The sequence below is a fragment of the Chamaea fasciata genome, unplaced genomic scaffold (assembly GCF_029207755.1).
Source record: "Chamaea fasciata isolate MVZ Bird 193981 ecotype frontalis unplaced genomic scaffold, bChaFas1.0.hap1 SCAF_8, whole genome shotgun sequence".
NCBI lineage: Eukaryota > Metazoa > Chordata > Aves > Passeriformes > Sylviidae > Chamaea > Chamaea fasciata.
The window spans coordinates 6,143,532-6,163,926 of NW_027094093.1; the positions used below are offsets into that span (position 1 = coordinate 6,143,532).

The window sequence follows — 20,395 nt, forward strand, 5'->3', positions numbered from 1 at the left end:
CAATTGACATGGGTAGGTGTTGCCTAACCAGCAAAGTCTACTAGCACAAAATTAACCCAAAAAAAGCGTTTTGTTGTGTTGAACTGGCATGTCATTCTCACACCAGAGTAGCAATTCCATCATGCAGCTGCCATGATTTGAATCCTAGCATTAACCCAAATGCATGGTCAAATCATCACTCAAATGAGGAACAGCAGAGCAAAACAAAACACCTTTAATATCTCACACACCAAAAGAGATCCTCACCTGGACCATGGGCCTGTATTCTGGTCACACCACCTTCAAGAAAGATGAAGTAACAGAAAGGGTCCGAAGAATAGGATTGTGAGTGATTAGAAACATGGAAAGACATGTGAAATGTTAAAGATTAGGGCTACAGAGAACAGTTCCAGTAAATACTATAAAGTGCTATGTACTATAATTCCGTAATATCAAAACAAAAAGATGAAATAGTCAAGGTAAAGTCTGCCTAGATAGAAAAAAATACTTAGTAATAGAAGAATACACTATTAAAAATAAAGAATATACTAATAGAAAAAATACTTTAATATATGACCAAACAAAACTACAATACACTTCAAAAGCTACCTACAGTTATTTTATTCACAAAATCTGAAATAGTATTTGAAGTATGTTACATGTGCCTTCTGTTCTAACTACTCCAGCAGAACTCAAGAACCTTATGTTAGTTTCAACACAAGGAGAACACTGGCAGAATCATGGTCTCCAGGTTTTGTTTCTTCCCCCAGAAGTTCTTTAATGTGTTATACATGTCCGTGCACACCCATCTAAGACACATTATATTTTATTTCAAAAGTGTATATCATCCCCAACCACTACACTTGCAAAACTGGCTGTTTTATTTAATACACCTGGGTCATACAACAGAAATACAAATAGGAGCATGTTATTGCACTGACCAGCATTTTCTCCAGGTTTCGACTACATGATACTTAATTTGACATTTCAGTGAAAAACCTTTTGTTTTCACTAAAGATTTTTATAGTGTGCAGGAAGGGAGTGGGAAGGGAAAAGAAAAGCACAGCAGTAAGCTTCTCCCCACAGTCACACTGCGCTTTTTGACACTGCAGAACCTGTCATCTGACACTGACTAACCTCAGCTTAGAGGTAGATCATTGGGGCTACAACCCACTGACACTGTGGCCTTCCTGTGTGTTTCTGAGGCACGGTTAAAAGCATTTTGTGTCAATAATGGGTACTTCTGTATGAAGAAGAGGCAAAAAATAAAATGTGTCAGTTGTGAACACACCACTTAGCTCTTGTCGATTTGCTCGGGTACTGTCAAGCTGAGACCAAAGCTGCCTGATTTCTTCTTGTGACTGAGCCTTGAGCTGCTCATGCTTGACCTGAAGTTGGTCCAGCTACAAAAAAAACCCAAAACCAACATGTTAAAACCAAAAAAAAAAACCACCCCACCACAACTTGTTAAACAATTTTGTTCTCAGGGCTTATTTTACAGGCAAGAAACACTTCTGTCAGAAATAGGTGGCAACAGTGACAACACCACTCTCAGCTCCTGACAGTATCAGAGATGCTGAGTAGCAGCATCTCAAGTATTACACCCCCTCCTCTGAGAGGGAAGAATTTGTTCCTGATGCCATAATTATCTTCACTGGCAAAAAAATAAGACATCAGCCAGATAAAAACAAAATGTGAGAATCAGAAAATTAGGAATATAAATACGGAGGAAGAGATGGCACAATGGCAACTGCATTCCAAAGATTTTGAACTCCTGTGGAAACTCCCAGAGTATTTACCTGCTTCAAGATGCATTTTGCTTTTTCAGTAACATCCCTAAACACAAACAGGTCACCCAAATTATATGTTTGTGGTCTAGTTTTTGTTGCATAAAGAGTAATCAACTACTCTGAACAACTAAAGAAATGTAATTTACCTCCTTCTGAAGAGCCTGTTCTTTTTCTTGGCTTTTCATCTTTATGTCTTCTAAAAGTTGGTTATGTTCAGACTGCAGCTGTTCTTGTAATTCTGTGATGGCTAACTGGTGTTGCCTCTCCAATTCTATACATTTCACTAAAATTAAAAATTAGTTCTGTTAATGAATAACCTGTACAACAAAAATAGAAATGCACATTTCTAGCTTAAGCACTAGCTTTCAGGGAATCATAGAAGTGCTTGAACAGCAAAATATTTGAAAGTCAAATGTTTCCATGCACTGCTTCACAGTTCTCTGCATCCCACACTCTTAGTTAGCCAAGAGACAACCATTTGTTCCATTAAGCCTTAGCTATTCACAACCCAAATGCATTTTTTTGTTAGAAAAAGCCTCTATTAATATTAATCACAGTTTTGATTAACTCAGCAACCTGTCAAAAGAGGTTTTCAAACGGAAGCAAAACAGCATCTCCCTTTAAAATTCACATCTCATACTCTGTGCAAGTCAAGATGCAACAATGCTTTTAAACAGTTTTTCATTTACATTCATTACTCCAGGTTTTAAACAGTTTTTCATTTACAACCCGTTGCCTACACAGTCCCATGCCATTGTCCCAGTTTTTCAATAAGGCTACATAAATGCATTTTGTATTTGCTTTGAGACATGCTGTAAAATCACTTAGCTGTGTCACTGTTCAATGAAACAGCTGCCTCACAGACCATGATACTTACTTTTAGATTGCACATTCTCAACAGAAAGAAGCCCCAGCTCTGCTCTGACTTTTTCCAAGTCCATTTCCAGCGATTTCTGCAGTGCGATCATCTCACTCTGATGTTTTTCACACAGCTCCTCACACACGTTTTTTAAACGTCTATCAGACTCTAACTCCCAGTCTCTTTTGAGGGTCTAAGAGAGTAAGGCATGCATTAATTAAAGCAAACACGTTTAGTAAATTAATTTTTTTCTCCATTTATCTGTCCATTACAATAAATGTGTGGCAGTTCTGGGACTTGCACCAGCTCTTGTTTTCTGAAAGGAGCTTTATTTTTTTCCTTGTATAAAGAACAGAATTTGTACCTCTAATGCCTGGACATGTGTGTCTTCCATTTCCAATTCTATTTTCTTTCTCTGGTCAACTGTGAAATAAAATACTTATTAATAAATTTACATAAAATATTATTAAATGGTAAGTAGAAATATGGATGAAATCGCAATTTTCAACATCAAATTCAGGACTTAAATGGGCAGGCATAGAGGAGGATTAGATGCTGGGTTTAATCCATACCTGCTGTTATGTTAGATCCCACTAGTTCACTTTCATTTTAGAAAACAAGCACTCTAGAACTTAGAGCTGCAAAAACAACTCAGAAAGTAAAGTTCAACTTGGTTAGTAAAGCTTAAGTCTACAGAGAACATGATACTAAAAAGAAAAATAACCCTGAAGAGACAAATTCAAATGACTATTGATGCCATTTTAACACTTCACTGCACACCACTACGAGCACAGAATCATCTCCAGAAAGACAGGAGTAGCATGCAGCAGCAGGTAGCAAACTTCAAATTTCTGCTACAAATGTCTAGGAAAAAAAACTGCAAGACAGATGTCAGTATCTGCTCAGTTATCACTAACACCAATAGATTCTTCCTTTCCAGCTCCTCCCTCAATTCCAGCTTCTTGTTCAGCCCCTTTTTTGATTTGCAGGAACCCTGTAAAGGCCTATCAGCCATCCTCCTACAACATCAAAGCACCGTTGCCCAGACTTATTTATAATATTTAATAGTTTATAATATGCAACCATTATTTCAAGTCTTTCCATGGGAAATGAAAACTTAGAGATTAAACTGGTATTAAGTTACATTGGCAAAACACACCTTAACAGCATTGATACTAAGAACAGCATCTTGACCTCCTCCTGCTCCCAAATCCCACTGTGCTATCAGTTCACTGGAAACAAATGGTTTCCTGCTTTAGGTCAAAAAGAGACACTCTTATATGAATGTTCTCTTTCTCTTAGTGAAGGACAACTAAAGGAATGGTTTCTAAACCTTATTTCAGAGCTCAGAGGGGCGTGATGAGCAGTGCAGAGTCTAGCTGGAGCCCTGCAACTAGCAGTGCTTCCCATGGATCCATCTGAATACAAGGAAAAGCTTCTTCACTGTGAGGGTGACAGAGCCCTGCAACAGGCTGCCCAGAGAGGCTGTGGAGCCTTTTATCCCTGCAGGTATTCAGAACGTGCCTGGACACAACCCTTTGCAAATTGTTCTGGGTGAAGCTGCACTAGCAGGGGTTTGATGATCTCCAGAGAGCCCTTCCACCCCAACCAGCCTGTGATTCTGTAAACCTCTTCAGTGAAGTGCTGCAAGATTCACCTTTCCCCAGAAATCCCTCAAGCTCTGCCATACAGGTCAGAAATGGTCTGACCTGGAAAGAGAGAAAATTCCCAAACAATGCCAAGAGCATCATCAGCAGACCTCCAGTACAATGAGGTGCAACTACCTTCTGCCACAATACAGTCTTAAAAGGAAGTGCAGCTCAAAGGACACCCAGCTACAGGCTCTCATTGAGCCTTTCAGTTCCTTCCCCAACTCCTTCCTAACACTGAGAGGGTTAAGCCAGGAAGCATTCACATATCTTCTCAGAAAGACAACAGTAGTGCTGACTTAGGGCAAGAAAAGCCCTGACAAAACATAAGGGATAAGAGCTCTACTCTTTGCACTGACCAAGTTCTTTAGGAGAACTTGGTCTAAAGCCTCCTGAAAGAAAGTAGATCAGTTTAGCACTAATTTGCAGATGAAGAACAACTAAACCCAGGTCTGCACAAACTCATTTTCATATATAAAACATGTACTGCTGGTCATAGCAGTCCTGCCCATATTAGAGGCTGCCATTCACAGGCCAGCTCTACACCAAGGAACCCATGCAGGAAGAAAACACTTATTCCCCAGTTTTAATACCTAATTCTTGCTGATACTTGGACTTAAGGTCTTCTTTTTCCTTCAGACACTGCTCTTTGATCTTCTCCCACTCCAGCTGGTGGCGGCTTTGCAGAATCGCTACCTCCTGAGCACGTTTGTCATTGAGCATCTCCCGCAGCTCCATGAGGGCAGTCTCCTTCTCTTTCCTCAAGTTGGACTGTGTAAGCTCCAGCTGAGAGGTGTGCATATTGTTTAAGGTCAGGCGTAAAGCTTCCAGTTCAAGGCTGTGCAGTGTCTGCAGTGGAGTAAAAAAGGGTTTCTCCCTCCCCTCCAATGAAATGGGCTCGCTTTTTCATGACCAGTTTCAGTTTTGACTGTTAAACACTTTTAAGTTTTGCCTGTACTTGGAGAGTGCTTCTTTGTGGCAAGAACCATTAAAGGAAGCCTTAAAATAAGCTGCTATAATGAGACTTGAATGTTTTCAGTGCAACGTAAGAAGATTTCCTTACCTGCCTCTTCATTTCCTACAAAATATCCTCTATCTGTGCACTTCCTCACATCAAAGCAGAACACAAGTTCACCCCAGCCTTTCACTGTCTATTGAAACAATTCCTTACGTTTGCTGTTGGTTAGAATTGGTGAACAAAGTAAAGTTCTAAATGATAAGGGAGAAGTAGGAATAAAATTCGCCACTTCTCAATTCTTAAGTAAACTAATCAGTGTATCAACAGGTTGTAATTAGACCTAACACTAGACACATTCTTTCCATTTCCACTTCTCATTAAGTGGAAACATTTAAAAACCCAGGAAATATATAGAAGTATAAGTCAGGTTTTCACACTTTAGCTTAGCAAGAAGGCATTCCTAATTATTAACAGTGGGATAATTAAAAAGTGGGACAAGTTTATATCCTTTAAAAAATTTACCTGTTAAACCTGCCAAGACAAAAAATGACAAAGCTCTTTTTTCTCTCTTAAAGCCATCAATTTAAACACCCAGTTTTCTTCAGAATTAACATTAAAATGTAATTGCAGTGAAGATTCTGGAAAGCTCCACTAAAAAATATCTGCTACCACCCACCAAGAGATCACTCCTTTTCCTTTGGTTGCAGCACGGTGTGAAAGAGCACGCTACACAATATCCACAAAAATTAAGGAGAAGACACCTTGTTTTCTGCGTGTGCTGGAGATCACCAACAGTCAGCTATATTAATCACCGTGTTTCCTCTTTTTTACCTGGGATTGGAGCTGAGCTTGCTCATGCTCTGCTCTGTGTGTGGCTTCCATCTGCTGCTGGATCTCATCTAAAAGGTGCCTCTGTTCTTCTTTCAGCTCAGCACGGAGCTTCTCCATTTCCTCAGAGTGTTTAGCTGCCAGCTCAGAGATTTCTCGATCGTGCTCTCGCTCATGAACCTGCAAAGAACACTCAGGTGAAAAGCTTTCTTCAAAATATGCTTGTTTAGCCCTAATTATGGAACAAGAATTCTCCCTTCCTCCTGATCCCAAATTAAAACCACCACAGAAAAAACCCAATAAATAGAATTTTGCATCTCTGAAATGTTTACACTGCTTACACGACAACGCTTAATGACTTTTATTTTTCCAGAATAAACTCAATTACAGCAGGTACCTTTTTTATTATAGCAATCTCTTCCTTTCTTTTTTCTTCCAACTTCGCTTGTTCTTCCACTTTGTCTTTTATTTCAGCATTTAGGTCTTTTATCTGAAAACAGGCATACAAATATTTGCAATGGCTACCTGAAAGCATTCCAAAACCCCACGACTCCTGCAGTTATCAGGGTTTCCTACCTCTCTCTCGTGTGCCAAACTCACTTCAGTTAATTCAGCAAGGTGCTGAGTCTCCATCTTATCCATTTCCTCTTTGTAATGCTTCTCCATCTTGGACTGAGCCTCCTGGGCAGCCTGACAGGACTCCTGCAAGCGAGCCTCAAGCTCCAAATGAGCCTTTTTCAAGTGGGCAATTTCTTCGGTCAACTGGCTTTTTTCCTCGCTGTATTCAGCAGTCTTTTCCTTTATTTCAGCAGTAAGTTTATTAATTTCTTGGTTGCTGAGGTTTAACCTGTCCTCATAGCTCAGTCTTTCACACGCCTGTATTTCTTTGATGTTTTCCATTTCAGCATTAAGCTCATGGATGTTTTTCTCCAGGTCCTCAATGATGCTAGCATTCTCTGCTAGTGCTTTTTCTGCTTTCACTAGATCCTCCTCTACCTTGGACAATCTCTCTCTTAAGGCAGTATTTTCCTTCAATAAGAGTGCTAAATTTTTTTCTTTATTATTGATTTCAGCTTTGAGCAACTCCTGTTCTTTCAGCAAAGTCTCTTCAGATATGGTTTTCTGACTGAACAGCTCTGCTATTCTCTGGTTTTTAGCCTTCTGAGCGTTAAGCTGGCTTTGCATCTGATCCCTTTGACTTTGCAAAGCTGCCAACTGACGGCCAAAAAGAGCCTGCACTTTGCTTGTCGCGGAATCAGAACCTGTTTTCTGTTCCTGAACATCTCTCACTAACCGCTCCTGAATATCTCTCACTAACTGCTCCTGAGATCGCAGCTGCATCATCAACATGGCTCTTTCCTCCTGGAGGTCTTTCACCATTTCTGGCCAGGTAGAGAGGTTTGACACTTGTGTTAGAGAAGGCAGGCCTCCATCCTCACCCTGCTGCTTTACTAGAAGCATGAGTTTATTTTCAAGTTCTTTCTCCTTCTCCATTTTGTGAAGAAGTTCTTTTTCACAAAGCATCCCTGCTTCACGTTCCGCATGCATGTGAGAGGGCTCAGACATGGCTTTTTCCCAGTTTTGAACAGGGTCTTGGGTGTCCTGATAAGGCATTTCCATGGCTGACTCCTGATGGAGCTGTTCAGCTGGCTTCAGATGTCTCTCTGCTAAACACATCACCCCTTCACCCTCTATGTCACTGTGGTCTCCAATTCTGTTTTGCTGCAGGGAGCCATCTGACACGTCTGAAACAAAGGCCTCTGCTCTCACCTCTGCCTCTTCAAACATGTCTTGAGCCAAGCCACTAAGACACGTCCCCTCATCGAGGCTAGAGTTTAATGGAGGAGATATAAAATCCCTGCTGGGTTCTAGGAGCACACTGTTGTCTAACCCATACATACTGCATCTGCCCTCTTCAATGGCATGGCCCTCCGAAGAGCTGGACACACAGGAGTCTTCCGGAGATTCTGTGGAAATGAGGTATTTCGCCAATATACCTTCATCACCACTGAAAAGCCCTAGCTCTGACAAGGGTTCTTCAGACAGGTTCCCCCCTTCACTATTTCCATTATCGTTCATGATCTCTGAATTCTTTTTTTCTTCTAACTGATCCCTTGAGGAGTCATGCTGGAACTCCAGTTCTCCCTGCACTGGCTCATCTCTACCTTCTGACTGGTGTGCTCTGCCCCACATCTCAAGATCCACTGCCTGCAACAGAGACATCCCTGATGAAATCTGGTTTTCCCCCAATTCCCATAATTTTTTATTGGAAACAATCTCTCCATCACGCTTTTGCCTTACATCTACACTTTTTCCAGCCTCGTGAAGCTGCTTTTCATTTAATTTCTGGATGTAGGAATTCAGTTTCTGAATCTCTTCATTCAAGGACTGTTTTTCTTTTTTATATTGCTGGGCTTCCTTCACTTGCTCTTCTGCATAAGAAAGTTGATACTTAAGGCCATCAATTAAATCCTTGTATTTAGTTTCTATTTCAGATTTTTCCCTCTGAAAGTCTTCCCGTTGGTTTTCAAGTTTCTCCCTCAAATTTTCTTTACTAATTTCAGATTCTCGAAGCCTTACATTTAAGTCAATTATTATGCCATTCAAATTCTGAACGTGCTCTTCAGAATTCAAAGCACAGAGTTCTTTTTTTAACTGTTCAAGTTCATTTTTATATTTTAAAATAATTTCTTCTTCATAGACCTGCTTGGCTTCTGCAATCTCTCTTCTGTGACACTTCTCCAGCTCATTCCTCAAGTTATCCAACTGTCTGCAAATATCCTTCTCATGAGCCATTTTCAGTTCTTCAATTCGTTGCTCTTCTTTCCCTTTGGATAAAGCAATTTCTTTTTTTAATTCTGTTATTTCTGAGTCCCGGAGACAAAGTGTGTGCTGTAACACAGACAAGCCAGATCTTTCTGACGTCAGTAGATCTTGAAGACTTTTAATATATTGTTCTTTTTCATCTATGCTTTTCTGTAGCTCTTGCATCCTATCTTTCATATCCTCTTCCATTTGGGCAAGAAGATTTTCTTTATCTTTGGTATCCTTAAAAATAAAACGTTACATATAAAAAATGCCATGATTTCATTTCCTTAAGCTTCATGTTTTTAATTTGCATTCAAAAACAACGATGTTTAAGGTTTGTATTTATGGCACTACTAATTACATTCTTAAAGGAATGTAATCTATTTCATTCATATATATCAGTCATCACAATCCCTCTAAATTTATTTCTATATAAAAATATACCCATATTTCATGAATATGTCACTATAGCAAATTCAAGTTATCACCAAATCTGAAATAAATTTATTATTATTTTAAAGAAAAAAAAAATATTTTTACCTTTTGGGAAGACTCCAGCTGAACTTCCAGGTCACGTGCTTTCTCCCGCAGTATCTGCAAGTGTGCATTTTGCTCTCTGAGACAATGCTGAAACAAGGACATTTGCTGCTGGGCTTCCAATCCTTCGTTTTTCCTGAGATTTTTACTCCTCAGTATCTCAGTAACCTGGACACATAAAAGGCACTCACAGTCAGGAGAAAGTTTATACCCAAACAAGTCATACACAAGACTCACTGTAAGCAAGTGTATTTACAGATTTACCTTAAATCTTTCATTCTCAAGGAATAAAAATCATCCTAAAAAGGCAGACAACACTTGTCATGTTTTAGATACTATTACGTACTGAAAAAGATGCAAATCTTATGGTGAGCTCATCCCTATGGTGAATTTTCTAACATTATGAACCTAAAAATCGAGCATAATGAACCATACTGAATTCCTCCAACAGGAAGCAGAACTTCCAACGGACTGGACATGCCATTAAGAGAACAATGAACAAAACCTGTTCTCTCTACAAAGAATTTACAGCTTGTTACTACAGATTGTTTTTTTTTCCTCTCCACATTCCTTCAAATGAAAGGAAAACATTTCCGCCATCAGGGTAACAAAGTATGTTTTATTTAACGTATTTTTCTCAATATGTAGCTAAAACCAAGGAAAAATACGTAAGCTAGTGTTAGTGTTTTCATCTGTTATCAGAATTGACATCCTTCCACAATGTGCATGGTCTCACTGGACTTATTTAGAATATGCCTGAAATGCTGTTTAGAGGCTTGATCCTTTTCTTTTAATGGCTGATGGTGCAAATGTCAAACACCTGTTGAGCAGCCTCCACCACATTCTGCTGCTGCAACCAGAACTGTAGATAGAAAGCAGTATTTTTTGTTATTTTACAAAATTTCATTTAGCAGACAGTTTATTTTTTCAGGGCATAAGCAACTCATTTAAGATAATTCTTGGACTGAAAAGGCCTCAGTTTTTATTTTTAAGAATTTTAAATCCTTTTCCCGTCCTATCCAGACCTTTAAGATATGTAATCCCATGTAGGGCAACTCTTATCCTGCAAAACTGAGACAGTTACTAGACAGAAACATTTCTCTCTGGTGTATATTACAAGGCTCCAAGGACAACAACTACATAGGTTCAGAGAGAACAGCCACCAGAACACTGAGGATCACCAAAAAAGAATAAAGCACTTTTAAAAACACATTTTAAAGCAGAGGAAGGCTGCAGTTTCTCTCATTATCCAGGGATTAGATCCATGATCAACCTGTTGCACTGAAGCAGGTTCCTACGTGTCATAGAGGCTGCTTGAACCGTGTTATTTTGAATTTCTTTATTTGAGCCAAGTCACATTACCTCAGCACAGCAAGTTTCTGTCTAACAGCTGAGATGTTCCAGTTGCCCAAGCAGAAACTCACACATTTCTCTGGCAAAGGACAAATGATCACATGCAAACTCAAACTATATAGCAACAGTTGTGTAAAGGCTACAAACCACTTGTGGCAGGACATTCCCCTATCACAGAAGGGCTTATCTGTTCTGCCTATCAGCTGGTGCAATAGCTCAGGGCATCTTCCCCCTCACAAGAATTTGCTAATTGGTGAAATGTCTCAGGCTGGACATCTGTCTGGTAGTGAGATATTTCTGGCCCCATGGTGGTGGCATTCCCAGCTGACAATAAACATCTTGCCTTGGGAGAGAGACTGAAGGAAGATAAGCTTGAACTTCTGACTGTCAGATATTTAACTTTACAAACTATAAAAGCTGCGCAAAATCTTCCCAAGGCAAAAGTCTTCTGCATATTCCATGGAAGGGTGTGGGGCACTTCCCCAAAGTTGGGATGCCACTTTGTGGTTACTCTCTCAGGGGGCTGAGGGAAAGGAATCTGTGTACCTCATCATCAGTTCAGTGTAAGTTACATTGACTCCTAATCTACGCTATTTCTTTGCCAGCTATAAGATAGGTACCTTTATGTTGTGCACCGTAATCTACCAGTACTGCTTTGTTCTAAAGTGTACAGTAAAAAACTCTGTTTAAGGTCATTTGTCTGTTAATCTTCTGCCTATTCAGTAAATAACTCATTTTATGATAGACCCGATCTGCAACTCTTAAGAACTTGCAAGCCAGAGCAGTTTAGGTGTGCCTCACCTGAATTCAAGCTGCTGCCAAAAATCTGAACCTAAGCCAGGGCTTGTCTAATGCTTTCACCCGATCCATAACACCACTAACAACATTGTGTAAAATTCCCTAACAAGGGCTACAGTGATGAACAAAGAAGTGCAATGACCTTCAAAACATTATTATGCAAGCAAGTGGAAAATATGATGGTATTTCCAGCACTTCTCTGTTGCAAGCAGGAAAAAACCCTGCCTCACCCTGAAATCATTTTCACTGCTGTGCTACAAACTGAACTGTGAAGAGCTACATCATCTGCTCAGTGTTTTTACATTCATAGTCTAAAGTTGTTCTTACAGGCTGTGTAAGGACACCCAAGTTGGAGGAGAGGCACACCTGATGTAACTGGAGCTGTAAATCATGGATCTGACCAGCCACATGTGAAGCCTCTTCCTGTAGCTCATCCCGGTCCTTCTTGGCCTGCTGAAGGCAGGTTGTTAACTTCCTGATGATTTCATTCTGCTCTTGAACTGTCATTTCCTACAGGGGTCAGAAGAAGTGCATTTTTAACATTAAAATATTCTTAACATATCTGGAACTAAGTAAGTTTTCTTGAAGCAAAGCCATTACACAGTCTGTAGTAACATTTCAGTTTTAACCAAACTGCACCAAAGAAGTCTTTGTGTCCAAAGATGATGGCAGGCACGATGGAAAAGGAATCTTGAACTGATCTCAGAGATGACAAACCTAATAAAAAGTGATTTTAAAAACAAATTATGGGATACCAGCAATACAATTGGTATTTTTACTTCCAAATTTGTAGCTCTTTTGGATGTAAAAAGCAATCCAGTTTTCAAAAGGGATATAATTAATATTTAGTACCCCCTAAATTGTTTCCTATCTGCCAGCAATTCCCTTCAGTCATGTGAGAGGAAGCTAATGAGATGGGATACATTAACCCCATTTGATCTTAATCACATTTATCTTTTCAATTTCTTCCTCACCAACCAGAAATGTCTTTGTTTCCCCAATCTTAGAATGAGAAAAAGAACAGATAAAGGGGAAAGCAACTAGTCTTGGAAAGCACCTGGTAATAATTTGCCTTTACATAGTACTGCTAGAGAAAGGAAATTCAAAATAATAGTTTTCTAATACTTTGGAAGAGGATGCTGCTTTTTGCACCACATGTTAGCAAGGTGAAGTACTTCCCACTACAACACAAGAGGTTTTTGAGTCTTGAGGCCTAAATGTTTTCAGGATTAAAATCAGGTAGTATCATCCCACTACCCAATTCCATGAAACATACCTGAAGCTGCATAGAATCATTGTGCTGGGTGAGTTGGTCCTGCAGCTCATCCATCTGTTCAGTGAGTCTTTCCACTGCCTCTTGTTTCTCCAGCAGCCTGCTCTCCAGCTCAGCTATCCTCACCTGACACACCTGAGCATCAGCCTGGCTGTATTCTGCAGAAGGATTTATCCTGTCTTTCTTCATGAAAGAAACAGAAATGCATGTATTCACTAAAAACACCATTTCTGGTTTGTGGTTAGTCTAAGAAAAAATTCAGCTTCAAGGTTAAGTCCGGGGCAAATTCTACTTTAAAAGTAATTCAACACTGGAACTTTGTATCTAATAGGACCATCACATACATGAAGTCCTTACTGCTTAAAAATTTCAAATTAAAAATGATCCTAGATAATACATTTCCATGATAGCTTAAAGCACAAAAGCAAAGTAAGAGTGTTGTGATTTTATAGCACCAAATGGTGGCAACATGCCATTTTGGCATGTACTGGGATTTCAATAGCTCCAGTTGTGAGGAAGGAAGCAGAATACTACCAGTTTAAACAAAGCTTTTGCATTCTTCTGACTGGAGAACAGTCCACCCAAAGGAGAAACAACAACGTAAAGCTCTTCAAGTAAATGTCTGTGGTTTCCTAGGAGCAGCATTGTAACAATCATCATGGAGGATACAGTATCTTGTATTTGAAATACAAGATATCTTGTATTTATTTGGAGTACCCTTTGGTTGTATTGTATGAAACAATGAAAAATGAACCCAGGTATCAACTGGAAACATTAAAACATTCAAATTTCTCTGGGCAAAGTCTGTGATTTCACAAAACCCAATTTTCTTAGCAACCAATCTTCACAGCCAGTACATGTATATACAGAGAAATGCCTGTTTTATACCATAAAATAGTGAAACCATATCAGTTTTATCATATTCGATAACAATGTTCAATTAATCATTTTAGCAACTAACTATCAAAGTCTTCTTTCAGCATCTTTTACAAAAGATACATCCTTTCACACTTACTTCAGTTGCATGATCATCCAGTGGCTCCCAGCTAGACAAATCAGTGCTGCCCTGGTAAATAAAGAAATAAAACAAACACAAATCACAGCTATTTTAAATAAAAAGAAGGAAAATCAGAATTATTTTGGAAACACCTTAAGCATAAGCCAGAAAGGTCTGTGTTGTGAGAGACTGACTTGATGCTAAATCCAGCTGGTTTTTCATGGTGAAATGAACTAAACTGCAAACCAAACAAACAAAAGCATTATAATGTCTACTTAAATTTAGGGGTAAGCCTCAACACTGATTCAATGTTTGGTCCTCTGCTGTTGTAGCTGGCAAATATTTGAGCAATCTTTAATCTACTACTAAAAATTAGTAACTGACAGGAGATCATTTAACAAACATGCTAAAACTACTCAGGTAATCACAAAAGCAACACCTTTTTCTGACACACAGATTTAACATAGCTTGATACCTTACAAGAGGTTTTCCCCCCATTAAAATCACAATAAGACCAAGATGACTATTGCATTATTTGGAAAAGGCTTTTCCAAAGCCCTGCCTGCATTTTGAGTCTGCTTGAAGTATTTCCCAAGGATTACTGTCTCCCTGGAGGTAGCCTCTCCAGGTAACCTAGAATTCCAGTTGCTTTACAAACCAGCTACTTTGAAAAAAGCTCCTTAGCAGCAGTAAGAGATTTCTGGGGGTTTTTTTTGTTTGTTTGTTTTTTAATATAAGCTCACATAAATGTAGCAAGGACACTGCTATGGCTGAGTGACAAAACACGATGTTTTTCCTCAGTGCAAACACTGGTGTGTAGCTTCATAAAAGCCTTTGCAATGCTTACATGATGTTGAAGATATCCTGAAAGCATCAGGGATACCCTCACAACAGAAAGCAGGGTAACACCCAAATTTTATCCCCCATCACCGTAGGTTTGCAAACACATTAGTCTGATGCTATTGTGGTATGTTATGAAAACACACCAACATCTGGAGAGATCCTTTTGGCGCAGAAGGCACCAGCTCCCCAAAATTCTTTCCAGAGAGGACATTACTGCCTTTAGAGAGTCATCAGTACATACATACTGAAATACATCAGACACAAGCAGAGTCACACCTTAAACAAACTTGTGGAAATAACATCCATGTTGGCTTTACAATGGCTGCTAAGAGCTTGCTGGAATAAATTACAGTTTTTCAGAAAACATTAGGCATATTTGAGCCAGCCAAGTGATACAAAACCAAATTATTGCTGTACATTATAAGGTCCTGGCAGTTTTTAATCTGTTGATCTCCCTTTCCAGATTTGCCACATAACTCCAAGTTATGTGCAAAGATTCACAGTCACATAACCCTAAGTCTGCCCAAAGAGAAGTCCATGGCAGTGAAAGGTGAAAGACTTTAATTTGGGAGGCTAACAGCTCCCTGGCAATAACAGCTGCCTAGGCCATACCGTGGAGATGTCTTCCTCAGTAAATGAGATCACTTTGTCAGAGAGTGAACTATTACAAGTGAAAATAACACCAGTTCACTTACCTCCCAAGGGCAGCTAACGGCCAGTGCAGTGAGCTCACACTCTAACAAGTAAAACAACCACCCAGAACACTTGTTACCTGCAGACAGGGGTGCAGCCAAGGCAAGAAACACTCAGATTTACCTGTGCCTCTCTCGTTGCCTCTGGCAGGTTGGTGTCTTCAGCCTGAGGCTCTGTGTCCTCCCCAGCAGCCCTGGGTGCTACTGGGGGCTCTTCCTTCGGAAGGTCATGCGCGTGGACAGCCGAGCCCTTCCTCTTCGCCGCCTTTTTCTGCGGCTGCGCGACGTCGCCCTTTGCTTTTCGCTGTCTGAAGTAAGCAAACTGTTCAGGAAAGATTGCAAGAGGTACAGGGAGAGGTAAGCAAGGAAAAAGTAGCAGGACCACAAGATTAACACAGTCATGGGTGACAGAGCTCCTGCCTTGATAAAATATGTACATCTGCAGAAAAAACTGCTTTATCTGCCTACTTTGCACACATTCACAACGTACTGGGTAAACTGTGCCATTAAGCCACAAATCTCACACCAGCACTAAAGGCTCATTTCCACACAAGAATCAAAGTTGCACTCAGTGAAACTTTGTGTGTCAATGATAATCCGGAATTACAGCCAGACAAATCACTAAAGGAACGAGTTGTCAATACACTAGAAGCATCAGGCAAAAATAAGAATTGAGCAGTCTTTCTGCGAGACCAGCAAAACCAAGAACCCCCTTGTCATGGTGCCAGCACCAGCACACCCCTACAAATACATCTAAACAGGTCTTAGCCAGCGTAAGCTTTGAGATGAGGATTCACTTCCGTTGATTTTAAGGCTCCTTCCCCGTGCCACCCCCTTCAGAGAACACAGCAAAACTTCTTCGCCAGAAAGCAGCCTCCAGTACATAAATAGAAAATCAATTAAGCCAGGTCATTTTAATTTCTTCTGTTGAAGAATCAGATGCTCTACTTTATCAGGCTATCGCAGCTCCACGAAGCCCCAGGGATGTGTAAAGAATGTCACTGACAATTTATTACCCAACTCTCCCTTAACACCCTAAACAGCTTAAAAAGGATTATTGTTATTTTCAACTCCAGTATTGCGTTTAGGTAGCATTTCCAAGTAACATCTCTCCCACAGCAGAAATCCAGACATCCTTCTCATAAGGCAAAAGACTTCTTCCAAGTTAAAACCACAGGTTATCAAGTGCAGTGTTACATCCTTCTGATGAGACAAAACAGATAGTTAACTGATGACTGGATGTAAATACCACTGCCAAGTTCCACCTGCAATAAATATGAAAATCCACTGCTTGGCAGCTTGGTTTTCCTGTCAAACAGCCACCTTGCAGAAAAACCTTGTCCCATTCTTCTCACTCAGTTTGTGAAAAGGATCTAGTTCAGCCCCCTCTCCTTACAGGAACTTCTACCTGGCAGCTTAGCTACTCAACAGGTGCACAGTTACACATCTGCTACACCCAGCAGCCTGTTTCAAAGGTACATCTGCAGAAAGACATCAATTTCTTATCAGCTGATAAAATTCTCATGTGCAAAAAACTTCTTTTTAAGATTACCTTCTGTAATTTCTGCAGCAAGTAATACTGAAATGCAGATTAAATGAAGATTGCCAGACTTGTTCCTTTCATAATAAGCAGAAGGAGCAGACCATAAAGCTGCAGTGAGACACAAATACTATCCTCTGAAACCAGGTGTCAACTCCAGCACTTGCTGATGGCAATGTATGTCAAGAATAGCTACAGCACTAATTAACCTGATAACATGGGGAAACGGGGCAGGAGGAAACCTGCAGAAAAATGGAGAGCAGAGGAAACTGCTGAAGCAGGGAAAAAGGGAAAACAGGAGTAAAGCGAGCAGAAAAGATGACAGGCAGAGGGAGTGGGCATTACAGAGAGCAGACACTGATTCATGAAGGGAGACCAAGTATGTCACATGAAAACACCAAGACTTGGCATGACTGAACACCTAAAGAGTATAAATTTTTAAATGCAGAGGTCAAAGAAAACAAAACTTTTGTCCCATTCATATGCACTAAACATGTAAAATCACGATACATATCATGCAAAGTATCTAACTACACCAAAATTGTACAGAACTACTGGACTTGGTGGAGTGGTTGGATTCAAACATGCTCCAGATTTATGGGGAAAAAAAAGAGGTTCTATTTAGAGCAATATCAGGTTTCCAAAGCCTTTCATCAGCTACATAAAGTTAAGTGTCACTGTAAGAGAATCCCAAATTCACAGCCAGCCATCCAACACGAAGTAGTGAGTGTGAATGTGAAGAAAGCAGGACACAACTGCCTCTGCCTCCTCACAGTGAGATCCCATCCTGCCCACTTTGAATGATTTAACCCTCCTTTTGCTTTCTAGCAGCACATGCAAAGGCGAAAGCTTCACTTTTAGCCAAGGTGTAGCATTGCCACAGGAGCCCTGTCCTCCCCAGCATCCCAAGCAGCTGTTGTAGCAAAATAACTCCTTTCCACAGGTACCAACGCACTGCAACTTCATTTCAGCAGGAGCAGTCAGTTAAAAGTCGATGCGTTACTTTACGTGCTTCAGATATTAGTAACAAAACCAACACCCAGAGAAAACAGGACAGAGCAGAAAACCACAGCAGCACCAAACAGAAACAGGTCGTTCAAATAAACATTAGTCCGGCTCTTGGATACAGCAAACACAAACAAAAAAGTGCTCCTAGACAAAACCAAGAAATATTTTCTAGACCTTCCTCAAAACGATGAGGTGGGAAAACCCGAAGTAATTTTTTCAGGTCCTAACTGTAAACTGAAGGTGGAGGAAAACTTCCCACACCTGAGGAAGTTTTAGCACAGAGAGCTCTGTAACTAGAGGCACAGGTGGCCAACCTGCAGACTAATTAATGAGAGGTGGAAAACAAACAAGGAGGAGAAAAAGCAGCACCGAATAGTTAGGCTTGTTCTGTTTCTCAATTACTACGCTGGCTATCAGTATTGCATCTGTTAGAAACAGGAATCTGAGGTATCTGATACAGTCAGTACTTGGCTGCCAATTACAATCTCCAATAAATACAAACAGTCGGCATTATCATTATTAGGTGATAACTTAAATGCATCTCAATAATGGGATTTTTATTCCTATATTAAAAAAATAATGCAAGTAGTGGTTTGAAAGGGAAAACATTTAGACCATATTTCTTTGCTAACGCATTGCTTAGCAGACTAAAACCTAAGGATGCTAAAGATAAAATAATTCCTTTTCTGGAGGGTGGGGATGAGGCAAAAAGCCCTCAGGAGGTTCACACCTCCAAACTGAAGCAGATCAGACTGCAGAGGTTGCTACAACAGAGGCCTCCCACATACAAAGACCTCACTCCTGTGCCCTGCTGTCAGGAGTGCCCGTGCAGGGATGTGGAGATGGTGCAGAAAGCTGATCGGATGGACACTGAACACTCCTGTGTCAGACGGCATCACCGTAAGCTGCTCTAGGCTGCACCACAGGAAGGAGAACCTGTACTTGCTCATGGCTCTCCCTCCCTTCCAAAACTGTGCTGTATCCATGAGGAGGGGGAGCACCAAGAAAACCGGAAAAAAGAAAAGCAGAAGAATAAAAAAGGGGGAAATGTCACCTGGGTGCTTTTTGAAAGCTGTCTGGTGCCCACAATCTGCCAGCCATGAAACAGATGTCTGTGACATTTTAATCAGCAGAGGAAGCACTGCACCTACCTCTGCCTCTCTAAAACTCTTCCTCTCAGCCTAGGACACCATGCAGCAGGAACATTGATGGGGCCTCTAATGATGGGGCTTTTTTTTAAATGGGAAGAGAGAGATTTAGCACATGGCATAACAAATAGTAAACGTAACACTACCTGGCTCTGTAGGTATAACTTGAAACATAAAGCAAGTCCCTGCTTTTTTTTTTCAATGGCAAACAACAGTTTTCCAACAGGTGGGGACTAAAAACTTGTTCAAGCTAAATTTGTCACGCTTTTTCTAACCATAAACAGGTCCTGCACCTGGAATTAATTTCTGTTAACAGGAATGTTAACACAGGTCGTGCCACACTAAGGTAACCTTTCAACCTTAAGTACTCCTGCTCTCAGAGTTCTCTCTCTTCAGCTAATGGACCAGCTCAAAACCCAGCAGAAAGGCCGAATTATAAGGAAAGTAACCAGGCATTTCCTACCAGCTCCTCGAACATCATTACCAAAACAAAGGAGAAGTTTTTATCTAAAGGGGTTAGCACATGACCAGCGTTAAACACGTGGTTTCAGGTCACCATTACTTGGAGAATGTTATATTTATATCTCAGCCTCATCCTGTGAGCTCTACACAAGTCCCTAAACTACAGGCAAGTGAAGACACCTAAATGCTCAAAGCTGTGCTTGCTACCGGCGTGACTGGAAACCAACAAAGCGAGCGCCGCTAACCCACCTGCGGACACACGGGCAGGCGAATGAGCCAGAGAGTAATAAAACAACAATTCTCTGGGATCTTCAACTGGGAACAAAGTATTCCCATAAACACCGAACCCTAGGCAAAAACGGGAGAGCTGGGAAGGAAAAAACCAAACCAACGAAAGCAGGGCCTGAGGGACGGTGTATGCATTGCTGCCAGCCGCTCTGTGTTCACCCGAGGGAGTGTTTCTATATGTAGCGGGACGGGAGCCTCGCAGGCAGAATCACCGCTGGGCACGGCTTTTCCTGCGGAGCCACGGGGCCGGGGCAGCCCCACCGGGCCCCGCGGACAGGACCGCGGCTCCGCCGCCACCAGCACCCAACTCCGAGCGCGGCACGGAGCCCGCAGCAGAGGGGAGGGACCCGGGGCGGGCTGAGGCGAAGCCGCCCCCCGGCCCGCCAGCCGTCTCAGCGCACCGAGAGCGGGGCGGGCGCAGCCGCCGCCGAGCCGGGCCCGCTTCCCCTCACCTTAGCCCTGCCGGCCTCCAGCTTGCGGCTTCGCGCCTCCTCCTGCGCCTCCATGAGGCGGCCGGGGCGGTTGGTGCCCCCCGCGCCGTCAGGGCGGCGGTAGGCAAACCCCGCTTATGGCCGCCCCGGGCCT

The 20,395-nt window shown here is 41.2% G+C and overlaps 1 protein-coding gene across 10 annotated transcripts in view; it reads right to left on the reverse strand.

The window, feature by feature from the left end:
* The window catches only part of PCNT (pericentrin), a 70,463-nt gene extending 50,068 nt beyond the window's left edge, over positions 1 to 20,395 (reverse strand). For 6 of the 10 annotated variants that reach the window (XM_066189491.1, XM_066189490.1, XM_066189492.1 and 3 more), the window contains exons 1-15: positions 20,263 to 20,395; positions 15,489 to 15,686; positions 13,848 to 13,898; positions 12,836 to 13,015; positions 11,926 to 12,069; positions 9,412 to 9,576; positions 6,640 to 9,111; positions 6,461 to 6,553; positions 6,067 to 6,243; positions 4,871 to 5,126; positions 2,993 to 3,051; positions 2,647 to 2,821; positions 1,916 to 2,052; positions 1,271 to 1,382; positions 247 to 279 (exon numbers count right to left, since the gene is read on the reverse strand). In XM_066189491.1, the coding sequence (XP_066045588.1) occupies positions 247 to 279; positions 1,271 to 1,382; positions 1,916 to 2,052; positions 2,647 to 2,821; positions 2,993 to 3,051; positions 4,871 to 5,126; positions 6,067 to 6,243; positions 6,461 to 6,553; positions 6,640 to 9,111; positions 9,412 to 9,576; positions 11,926 to 12,069; positions 12,836 to 13,015; positions 13,848 to 13,898; positions 15,489 to 15,686; positions 20,263 to 20,316 (4,306 nt within the window). In that variant the 5' untranslated portion in view covers positions 20,317 to 20,395. The remainder of the gene's footprint in view (positions 1 to 246; positions 280 to 1,270; positions 1,383 to 1,915; positions 2,053 to 2,646; positions 2,822 to 2,992; positions 3,052 to 4,870; positions 5,127 to 6,066; positions 6,244 to 6,460; positions 6,554 to 6,639; positions 9,112 to 9,411; positions 9,577 to 11,925; positions 12,070 to 12,835; positions 13,016 to 13,847; positions 13,899 to 15,488; positions 15,687 to 20,262) is intronic. The other 4 variants (XM_066189496.1, XM_066189494.1, XM_066189493.1 and 1 more) reach the window with 3 other exon arrangements.